The following is a 12,259-nucleotide window of genomic DNA, read 5'->3' on the forward strand; positions in this document are numbered from 1 at the left end:
TTAATATGAATAACTATAGAGGAGATGCACATTCACTGTATTTACAATTCTGTAAGAACAAAGTATTATAGACTATAGAATCAGCCTCTAAACCCAGGAATTTGCTTTGTAAGAAACTTAGGATTTAGACAAGAGACATAGACAAGTTAAGTTCCTTAATTTCAATTTCTTTTCTTTTTCTCTTCTTTTCTAAGACAAGGTTTCATGTATCCCAGGCTGGCCTCAAACTCACTATGTAGCTGAGGATAACCCTGAATGTCTCACTTGGGCCAGTTTATCCTTTAGGCCACCTGGTAGTCCCCAACTCCCAGGAAGTTACCATATTGCTGTCCAACTTAATGCAGACACCTGATTGGCATAAGTGCACTACAGCCCAGAATTCCTGGACTCAAACGATCTTCCTGCCTCTGCCTCCTGAGTAGTTAGGACTATAGGCGTGTGTCTTGGCGTGTGACAACCTTGAACTGATTCTCCTGCATCCAAATGCGGGGGTTTCTGGCATGTGCTACCACCCTATAGAGTGTAGGGAGTGAGCCCAGGGCTTTACGCATGTCAGGCAAGCATTCTACCAAATGAGCTGCCTCCCAGCCCAATCCCTCAATTTTGAACACTCAGAGGAATTGAATAGGAGGTGGAGGAGAAGAGGCTTTCAAATGTTTGTAAAGAGATGGTAAAGATGAAGATCCTGGCTCTGATTAGCAGGAGAAACAGTAATGTATGACATCTGGCCAGCATGCCTGCGGTGTGTGCACATGCTGATTCAGCACCTGGGTGTCAGTCACTACCTGGAGTAGACACCATACTCCAGAGCAACTTCCTGTGTATAGAGATGGTGCATAGCAGTCAAGAGCTTGCTACGATGGCAGCATAATTTGTCTGGGTATGGAGCTAAGGGTGCAGAGGTCTAGAGAGAGGAAGAGTAAACCACACTCAGTATAACAGAAAACATGCACACTTAAACACAGTGACTAACAGAACCATGAGATGATCATCCTTGTCCCTCAGGTGTTCAGTAAGTGCACTGTGGATGTACATTACTTTAACCACTTTGCAGAGCAACTAAGGTGAAACTGTTCATATCAAAGAATCCATAACTCCATGACTTGGCATCTCCTAGTTAAACTGCTAAATATATGTACATGGATGTTCATTGTGATACATTTTTAATTAAGCACAGCCTTAGATAAAAACAAGTTGTATGATATTCATAAAATCGAACATTATATAGCAGGTAAAGTGAATAAATATATTGCTTATGAATATAAACATGTTGGCAAGGAAAATAGTACTTTCAGAATACAAGTGATCTTCAGGCTTCAACTATATTTTTAAGATTTATACTTTAGTTACAAAATTTGAGGTAAATACATAAGATTCTTAGTATTTATAAAAATGAGTGTTTATTATAGTCTGTTCCTTTTTGTACATTCAAAGCTTTCATAAGAAAAATTAACCCACCAGAAAAATAATAGTTTATCCAATTTATGACTTGAGGGGAAAGCTATCAGGAGTTTATTAGCTTTCTTTTTTAGAAATTTTAGAGAATGGCAATCTTGCAAAATTCAGAGTGTTTGCTCTGGTGACTGGGCTCAGGGCTCTAACATTCACAGCATCTGCGATGGTGCCAGAACATTCTTTACTCACCTCCGGCATGGTCTTGTTTCCTTAACTTCAGACAATTCTGTAGAATGCAGTATTAAATTATAATGCTGCAAGTTTGAACAAAGTCTGTGGCAGAGCAGGGCACTTATAAATCTGGCTCACTCTGACCATAAGTTACATATTTGTGAAAACTGGATTATATAATGGAACCGCTTCATACTGCATTCAAGGGGATTTTCCTTCACTGCAAACAAAGTCGGCAAAAGTGATTTCACTAAAAGTCTTATTTCAAAACCAAAGCTATTCATTAGGATTTTACAGTCTCTGCCTAGATATACAGCACTGAAAAACTCTGGGATGCTTATGATTTACCACTGGATTTTCATTGTTACTATTCTTGTTTTGTTCAACTCTGAAAAGATATTTCTTGGGGAAAGTTTTTCAAACAACATGCAGAACACAATGGTACTAATAGTATATAAATAGTACTAATATGCTCATACAAATTACAGTGCTTATATTTTTACTTTCCTTATTCTTTTATTTTTCGTTTGGTTTCTTGAGACAGGGTCTCCCTGTAGCCTCAACTGGCCTGGAACTCACTATGTAGACCATACCTCCATCTCATAGAGATCCGCCTGCCTCTGCCTCCCAAGTGCTGGTATTAAAGGTGTGCGCCACCATATCTGGCATGTTGAGTTTTTGTTGTTGTTTAGTTTTCAACTCCATTTTTAACTCCTCTAATCATTTTAAAGAAGGTTCACATATACTCTCAATTTTTTAAATCAAATAAATTTGTTCTTTCAGTTCCACACATGAGCATAATGCACACTGACCTCCACCCTCTCTCATCCCTCTACCATGCCTGTCTACCAGCCCTCTTCCTACAAATCTCTCACATTCATGTGTGTTGGTTTTGTTTGGTGAGCCATCAATTTTAATTCAGTTTTACCTGAAATAAATACTGTGATGTCCAAGCTTTAGTTTTCATTTATCTCAATCATGGTAATAACTGCCTTAATTTTAACTTTAAAAGTTACTTAGTTTGGGGTGTAAGACTTGTAGGCAAACAAGTCTTTTTGCTTCTTAAAATAAGTCTTTTTTTCTCAATAAATAATTCTAGAATATGTAAAGTAAAATGCTTTTGTTTGGGAATGGGGAGATGCCCAGTGGGAAACAGCACTCGTTGCATAAGCATGAGGACCAGAGTTGGATTCCCAGCATCCATGTAAACAGCTGAGTGTGGCTGTATGCTTTAATCTCAGTGCTATGGGGGGGCGGGGCAGAGACAGGAGAATTGCTAGCATTTGCTGGTGACAGCCTAGATTGTGCCTCAGTTACAGATCTGTCCCAAAGAATAGGCTAGAGAGAGGGATAGAGCAGGATGTCTACCATTTCTTTGCACAAGAGTGTTCAACCCCCAACATGTCCATACACTACACATATAACACGTGCACATACAGTAAGATGTGTTAATTTGATCACCTTGGTTTCAAGCTTCCTGGAAAAAAGTAAACAACTTCTGAGGTGGAGAGGAAGAAGGACCCTAGAGCTGAAGGAAAGAAACAATTCCAGGGCTATCATAATAACACAAGCATCCTTCGCATTTTAAATAGTATTTACTTTTCCCCTTAATTTTAATAGCACTGTGTTGACATTGTCATGTTCAAGTTGGCTGACCTATATCCTTCCTTATTGGGTTCTGGTAAGCTATGCCACAGGACAGCTACTCAAGTAAGAGCTGAGGGGTTAATGAGAGAGTAGTTCTCATGTGCTGCAGTTCACCTACTGGCTCCCTGGCTGCCAGGGGGCACTGGCAGGCCTGCGACTACGCTACAGACCTTTCCCCATGTCCATCCTCTGGGGATACATCTCTGGGCCAGACATACCTACGTTTGTGGGCAGGGGGGGAGGCTTGCTGTGACAGAGGGCCCTGGTTTTAACAGGACACCCATGAAAAAGTCAGAGGCAGGAAGGCCAGACATAGTTTGCACATTACATCCACCTTCCCCTTCCTACCTCCTGCCCAGGGACCTGTGGCTCTGCCAATAGATATGAAGACACAGCCTTGCATACACAGTTTCACCAGCTTTTAGGATTGCTTCTGGACAATTCCCTGTAGCAAATCCAAAAGACAGATGGATAGACAGACAGACAGACACTTCCTTAATGGTCCTGCTTCTTAAATTGAAACCTGACTGATACAAAATACATTATTTGCATTTTTAAACAAAGGAATTTTTTTATAATAAAGATAAAAGATATTTTGATGTAAAGGAGAAAATAATGAACTGTAGAAATATTGAGAAACATTTATCCAAAAGAAAAAAAATACATCAAAGTAAATCACCCACAATCTTTCCTGACAAGTGAATTTCTGTCTGTTCATGTATGTCTGTGTATATACTCTTGCCAACTTGTGATCATACTAATTACATGGTTTTAGATCTTGTTTTTTAACCTTGATGTTACATGCCGAGAGCTTTCTCCTGCCATTAACATCTTGGGAACCATTACTTTTCATTGGCTGGTCTGGATGTGTATCATAACAGTTACTCAGTGGCTTTTAGAGAACAGTGCAAAGAACAGCCTCACATCTCACTTTCAGATACCTTTCTAGCAGAGGCATGTTTCAGGTGCTGCAGACACGCTGACTAAACAGCTGTGGACCCCAATCTCAGGTCAATCAGGACCTTAGAACTAGGGTAATGTTTTAAAGAGGTATCCAGAAGTCCATCAAGGGCATCAACGAGCAAGAGCCAGTGAGGTCATGTGCACATGTGCACACGGGTGCATTGCTATGCCCAGCAGGAGCCAGTCCTTAGCCCCTGAAGCATGCAGAAGCCTGGTGGGCCTGCTGGGAAGGAACATGTTGGTAAGGTGAGTTTTTTTGGAAGTTCTTGTGGCAGCTCCTCTTTGCCAAGTGGAACGTGGTTGTATTTCAACATAGAATACAGTTTCACAGGGGCACTCCCAGTGAATATCAGCCTGTGTATGAGTTTCCACCTGAGTTCCTTTGGCCCAGATTGAGCATAACAGCTCAGTTATTTTTGTCTTTCTCCATAGTGTTTGCATTTTTCCAAAGTATAGCCTCTTGAAGATCTCCTAACATGCCCTTATCTGATCTGATAAGGTGAACAATCTAAAAGTGACTAAGCAGTGGCTAAAAGGGCAAATAAATTGGGGTTGGAGGGTGGAGTGAAGGCCACGTGACCACAGCTCAAATTCTGCAGAGGAGCCCACGGCTAGATGAGGGATAACAGCATGGCATCAGCTCTCTCCCTGGTGAAACCAACAGTAAGTAGTCAAAGAGGTAGAAGGACAGCTAAGGCAGTCATGCCCCAGAGGTGAGTCCCTTTCCTCTCTGCCCCACAGCCAGTCTGCTTCTTCTCCTGAGGAGCTCATGACAAGATGACAATCATTTGGTTTTATTAATATCTGTTTCTCCTACTAGAATCATCTACTCTTGGAAATCTGACTTGCTGGTTTAGTCACCCCCAGAATCTTGATAAGAGTCTTAAGACCTAGAGAAGACACTCAGTACACAAACTAATAATGCACCAATCTGGTCTTCACCACCTGCATTCCCTCACTGAGTGAAACGCCAGACACACAGAGCCTGTTACTTCTTATGGCTTCACAGTTGGGGATTACCTACAACACCTCACCTCTCAATTCTACTGGGAATATGGGGACACAGGATAGGCTGCACTGAAGCCTGTAGTCTGAGACATCTGTGGCTGGCTGCTACTGGATGTTACTCTTTTAGAGAGGTGGAGGGGGAAGGACAGGCAAATTTCATTTCTAATCATGAATGCTTCTGCCACTTTCTTTAGGCCTTTATCACTTAAAAGTCAGGTTAAACCCATCATGGGTTGAACATTCTATGGTTAGAGACCAAACCAGGTATTTCTAAAGAAGTTCAGAAATTGAGCTTAGGGTACATCAATGGTAGAGCACTGGCCTGCCAGGTGCAATGCCCTTGGTTGAGACTGGGAAGCAAGTTGGAAGTCTGTTTACTTTGCTGGATCCCTTTCTCAAGTCTTGACATCTAGCAGAGTGAGCACCTAAAGATGCACCCCTAGTCTGCTGTGCACTGAAGCAAACACATTAAAGGAAAGAAAAGGGTATCTCACCTCTCCTCCCTCTCAGACTTCCCTCCTCAGCCCAGCCAGCAGCCTCTGGTTAGGACAGGGCACCAGCTATAAGGTCAACGGCCCATCTGACACCCTCCTTTATCAGCTAGTGGTTAAATAGGAAACTGAGGGTTCCTTCTATCTTTAATTCCTTGACCTTAGCATATGTTCCCTTAAGTCCTGTTTTAATCAAATCACTCACTCCCTGTACTCCACACACTGGCAGCCCCAGCTCTCCAGGAACTGAAAGAACAACAACCCTGATACCCCTAGGCAACAAAACTTTCAGCACTGTCTGCTCCAGATGAAAAGAGAACTCCTGTTTAAAAAGTGAGGAGTGGGGGTCCAATCCCATTAGAATATAGACCAAATAAGAGAAGTGGAAAACTGAACTTCCAGTCATGTTCTCTAGATGTTTTCAAAATATACCCAGTACCAGATAAGCAGTACCCAGAGATCATCGCATCATCCTGGCTGAACAGGCTAGGGTAGGAAGATTCTCCAGTGGTTTGACTAATCAAGCACACTCCCAGCAGGAGAGTGGACATTCACCTTGGTCAAAGTAGCTTCCCAAACATACAAGAATGTAACATGAAGAATCTAATCTAATCTACTTACTTAAGCACTGGCTGTAGGGACAGAAGTGAAGCAGGGAAAATCAGACAGACCCTTTAAATACTGATCTTTCCATCAGATATTAACAGTATCTACAGCCCCATTGGCTCAGAGAATTCTGAAGCCTGAGAAGGGTTTGTAAAAGCACTTTCTAGCTACTCAGTACTGAGAGACACAAAGGACAGAATCAGAGATTTCTTCCTATGCTTGCTGTCACAGGATACAATGAATGCGGCACTTTATTTTCAGCTCTCTGAAGAACTACTCCTCACTTTTCCCAGGATTTAAAAATCATGTTAACAATAAGCAAATATAGCATAGCCAGATGCCTTTCATGGTCAGATGGTTCATTGTTTAAAAAGCTTCAGTTTAAAATCCAAAAGATTGTTAACAGATGCAGTTTCTGGCTAGAGACTGGGAAAAACCTCATTTAAACAAAAGGGTATGTTGTGATTGGAGCTAAAAAGGGAATTACCTCTAAAGATAAGAACCACAAATATTTCCTATTTGAAAATACCCCAATTCTACCAACAGGACCTTTTTGGGACCGTTCATGAAAGTTTCAAAAATTTGACAATGGATTGCTGTCTGTGCAAACCAAGACCAAGTGGCCAGTGCAGCAACTGTTAGAGATTTGTTTGGACTTGCAGCAAGGCCACGCCATCCATCTCTGACTCTCCCTCATATTACTCAATTAGGCAAGGTTCCAATTAATTTCTTTCCATCATTTTCACCCTAGAAATACTTTTGTTTCTTGCATTTTGGCTCTGGAAATGAATTTCAACCAGAGACTCAGATAGAAAAGTTTCCTAAATGACAGAGTCGATAAGCAAGGAGCCACTGCTGGGATGTGAGCTGCTGTTGGAAGGAGACAAAGCCTCTGGCAGAGAACAGCTTGACCCTGAGCTCAGTTTTGGCCTTGTTTGCTTCCATGACTTCTGTTCACTTCTGCACAGAGAGGCCTGCTTTTCACCAGCTCCTGTGGTCTGTTTCTGTTGGCTGCCGTGGTTCCTTACTTGGTGGCTTTGGTGTGTGGGAGAATATCTGTGCTGTCCTGGGTTCTAATCTTGAAAGATGGGAAGTCTGAAGGAGTCATGGGTGTAGCCTTCCCTCAGCCTGAGAAATGGATGTGGTTTGGCTTGCTAGTGATAAGCCCAAACTGAAAAGGCTGTGTTCCAAGGAAAATAATCTGTTCTTCAGACTAAGGATGGCTACCACAGAGCCCATTCTGAGAGACATAAGAGATGGCTCTTACTGGAAGAGGTAAACAGATTATCCTTTGGTTGATTAGGTTTTTATGTCTTTAGATTCATTGTGTATTTCTCGATTTATTGTAGTGCCCCAAAGTGTCAGTTTTAGACCACAGGCATAGTATATTTTTAACAGTTTTAAATAAATAAAATCTAGAATTGAGGGGCTGGGGAGATAGCTCAGTTGGTAAAGTGCTTGGTGCATAATCACAAGGACCCGAGTTTGAGTCCCCAGAACTCACATAAAAACTGGGTATGTCAGCTTGTGCCTATAATTCCAGCACTGGGGAGGTAGAGACAGGAGGATCCCTGGGGTTTGCTGGACAGCCAGTCTAGAAGAATTGGCAAGCTTCAGGTTCAGTAACGGAATTGGTCTCAAAAAATGAGATGGAGAGTGATTGAGGAAGACACCAAATGTTGACCTCTGGCCACGTATGTACCCTTCCATACACAAAAAAGAAAATCTTTAGCTAAGTCATGCAACCATTCATTTGAAAATAATCCAGATCTATAAGTCCATCGGAGTCTCCAAAGAAAGTGGTTGCTCCACTCAGCTATACCACTGCTTCTGGACAGGAGCTAGAAGGACACTCAGATATCTGTGCAATCTGGCCAGGGGTGAGCAAAAAGGGTCATCCATCATAAAGTGGGATTCCACAGTCAGTGGCCACATTCATATCCATCCTCACACAAAAGGCCAACCCCACCACACACACTTGAGATGAGGCTTTAGAGGGGATCTTATAGGCCTGGAAATTGAAAAATGAGCAGCAGCTGCGAGCCTGAGGTCATCACTATCCTCCAGGGTTTGCCTTCTCTAATGTAAGGGCAGTAGTTTCCATGATTAATTTTCAATTGCTGTCAAGGGTGTAATAAAATCTGGGAAAGAAGAGAAATTCCCCTCAGTAAGCTGCTCCCATTTGCTTCCCGTTTCCCACCCTCCAAGACATATTCTCAAACCATATGTTGTACTATTTCATAGTTTAGAGAAAAAAGGTCTGCATTAGGATTGGCCAAATAGACCATGCCCTCTGCACACAGCCACTGGGGGATTTCCCATTCTTGGTCCCTGTGACAGACCTTTAAGATGGTAATATGTGGCTGGCGAAATGGCTCGGTAGGTAAAGTTGTTACAACCAAGTATGATGACCTGAGTGCGATTCCAGGGTCCCACAGGGAAGAAGGAGAGAACCAAGTCCCACAAGCTGTCCTCACACTTCCACATGTATGCCGTTGCATGTGCGTGAAAGCTCTAAAGAAAAAGGGAGATGGCAGCATGAATGCCCCCTTGGTTCCAATGACCACATAAACCTGTGGGGGCAGAACTGAGTACATCCCACAGTTGTTTCTTCCTAGTGAATGCTATATGTTGTTTGAGCTAAATAGTTCTTTCAACAAAAAAGTGGCTTTCTGGTTGGTAAGACATGTCCAAAGAGCAGAAGAGGAGAAGCAGCGCACTAATGACTACTTACGGTACTGGTTATCTCAGAGGGAGAGGCTGAGGACTTCAGTCGGGGCTGATCTGATAACAGTTCCAGGGTCACCCTGAGAGGTTACAGCTGGGCAGATTTTTCAGCAACTATCACCAGGGAGAACCTGACATGCCATTTTACCTGTTACAATTGCTCAGGTGAAAAATTAAATGTACTTTAAAATTTTTTGGCAGTCTTCAGTATAACACTGTGCTAGATGGCTTCAGTTGTCAACTTGATGCATGTGGGAAGAGGGGACCTCAGTTGAGGCACTGAGTCCACTGGACTCGCCGGTAGCCATGTCTGTGAGACTTCTTTTTTTTTTTTTTTTTTTTTTTTTTGAGAAAAATAAACCAAATTTTTTATTTGTTCATTTCTTGTACAGGTGCATCACAACTGGATGCAGGCACATAGAGATGGGCTTGGTACTTGTCTAAGGCTTTGGCAGCTTCACAAATTCCACATGCTAGGCCATCATGGATGAGGGCAGTCTTTAGCACCTCTCATAAAGCAGCATTAACATCCATCACACCTGCAGCAGTAGTGCCTTCCTGGCCCTGGATTACAGGTGAGGCTGAATCCTGAACACACCCAAGTCTCCTCCTGTGTGTGACTCAGCAGTGTCAGGTGAAGCATTTTCTTAATTGCTGGTTGATGTGGGAGGGCTCAGCCCATTGTGGGCAGTGCCGCCCTTGGGCAGGTGGTCCTGGGTGGTGTAAGAAAGCAGACTGAGCACAGACCAGAGGGGCAGGCAATGCTCCTGTGTGGTCTCTGCTTCAGCTTTTGCCACTAGGTTCCTGTGTTGAGTTCCTGTCCTGGCTTCCCTCAGTGAAGGACTATACTGTAAAACTGAAATAATCCCTTTCCTCCTCATGTTGGTTTTGGTTAGAGTGTTTTATCACAACAATAGAAAGTAACTAGACAAACACTGAGGGCAATCATAATTAGTCCAGTACAAAGTATAAATGAGAGAGTTGCAAAGATGGGTAAGTCTTGGTGCTTCACAAGCACAGTATGCAGATTCACTGAGACAGCAAAGACGCTCCTTGGAGGATGGTGTACCAGCGACACAAGGGCAGAGATGCTAAGAGATGGCCCTGCAAGCATATGGAGGTTCTAAACTGCATCTGGTCTCCTAGTAGTTTTCCCTGTTGGACACTAGGTGTCTTTAAAGATACTAGGTTGCTACCATTTGCTGCTGGTTCCCTAGGTTAAGAGTGGGTAATGGGGTGTCTGTTCTGTGTCAGAACAAAGTAGCACGTCTCCTAGGTGCTGGCACTTCCCACTTACTTGGTTCAAATCTCTGATAGAACAGAGGGGAAAAAGGTGAAAGGGACCACAAGCATCACTATCCAAAGCAGAGGTAGGGCTGGTCTAAGAATCTGGAACAGGCTTTAAGAAATGGGAGAGAAAATTATATTTCAGAAGCTCTCCTGAAGTGATGCTCAGTGCCAAGGACACCAGAGAGCACGGATTCTGGCAGTTTCATTCCCCCATGGTCCTGGCTTTTAATTCAAGTGACTGGTCAGAACGAAGGTAATGCCATGTTCCTAACAATGGGCTGTGAGGGAACGGTGGGCACTGAACTCCTGAAATGAAGGCTAGCGAGATGACTCACTGGGTTAAAGCACATGCCATTCAAGCCTGATGACCTGAGTTTGATCCCTGGAAGGAGAGAACTGATTCTTAAAAGTTGTCCACAAGTGCCATGGTGTGTGCATGCACAAAATAAATTTATACACACATAATAAACACACATAATTAATTACACACACATAATATTTTTTAAAAAAAAAAACTGATAGCCAGATGTGGCACATGCTTTTAGTTCCATACTCAGGAGGCAGAGACAGGTGGATTTCTATGAGGCAGAGGCCTGCCTGGAATGGTTTAAGTGAGTTCCAGGCCAGCTGGGGCTACAGAGTAAGAGTCTGTCTCATAACAAAACAAAACAAAACAAAACAAAACAAACAAAACAAAACAAAACACCCCTCCTGAAATGTGTCCCTAAAAGTGGGGTGGGGGAATGTCTTTGAGTCTTCACTTTGGAAGGAGTAGTAACTAGAGAGCACTGTATACTATGAGGATGATAAGCCCACACTATAGAGACAGCGAAATGTCAATGTCAAGTTTTATTACGTTTGGTACATGTAAAGCCACAAGGTGGAACACTCACCCCCACAACACTCACCCCCATCTACCTGCACTCAAACTGCTATATAAGTAACAGTCGTGAGACGACTCGTCTGTCTCACATAAGCCTATGTTATTTCAGGTCTCAATTACACACGATTATGAACAGCAGTAACAGGTGTAGAGGAGTGCAATGACCTGTTCATAAAAATAACATCTAAGCAGTCAACACTTGCTACACGCAGCCCCCAGGCCTCTGCACGACATGTTCAATCTGGTTTTCACATCACAAAGAGCTAGCTGAGTCTTGTTGATAATATGCTACAGAAGGAATCCAAAGTGATGATCTTCCCCTTAGCTATAATCACAGTTAATACCTTACCTTTTTCTTGCTACAGTATATCTGCCACTTTTTCTCAGCTGGAAGTGCAAACATGGCTTCCCTGTGTTTGTCTGTGAGGTCAAGTTCATCCTGGAAAGAAAGAAAATGATCAGTATTACACAGAAAAATGTTATTCCTCTAGAGAACAATGCCTATATCATCAAGGAGAGAAAAACACAGCATACATTTAAATAAACTTAAAAAAGAGGGATACGGTATCAAGGTGTGTTCTACTACTAAAGCAACACACACATCTTGGCACAGGGCCAGACATCAAACATCGCAAGATGGATGAAGCACAAAATGGCAGGTGTCCAAGATTAGAGAGAATGGGCCTAACTTGGATAGAACCACCCTTAGTCACTGTCAATGCCGTGTAGGGTACACTGAGCAGTAAAGGGTGTCGAGCTACAGGAAGTCAGGATGAGGATATTAAAGAAGAGGGTTTGCTGTGGACAGCCTCATGGACACTGATTATCAGAGACTAACTCTTAGGCAGTGGATGACTTAGAGGTGGTGGGGAAAGGGCAACTGCTATAATTCAGATTCCAAATGTCCCCCAAAGGTCCATGTGCTGAAGTCCCCACTGTGTTCCAGTGGTACTACTGGGAGCCTATGGGATGGTTTGGAGGCATGGCCTAGAAGAGGAACATGACCTTAGGACACTGG

The 12,259-nt window shown here is 42.9% G+C and overlaps 1 protein-coding gene across 3 annotated transcripts in view; it reads right to left on the minus strand.

Moving 5' to 3' along the window:
* The window catches only part of Daam1 (dishevelled associated activator of morphogenesis 1), a 188,100-nt gene that overhangs the window by 77,563 nt on the left and 98,278 nt on the right, over nt 1-12,259 (minus strand). For all 3 annotated transcript variants that reach the window (XM_008839503.3, XM_008839501.3, XM_008839502.3), the window contains exon 3: nt 11,591-11,680. In XM_008839503.3, the coding sequence (XP_008837725.1) occupies nt 11,591-11,680 (90 nt within the window). The remainder of the gene's footprint in view (nt 1-11,590; nt 11,681-12,259) is intronic.

This window comes from Nannospalax galili, unplaced genomic scaffold (genome assembly GCF_000622305.1).
Source record: "Nannospalax galili isolate Female #2095 unplaced genomic scaffold, S.galili_v1.0 scaffold336, whole genome shotgun sequence".
NCBI classification, from domain to species: Eukaryota; Metazoa; Chordata; class Mammalia; order Rodentia; family Spalacidae; genus Nannospalax; species Nannospalax galili.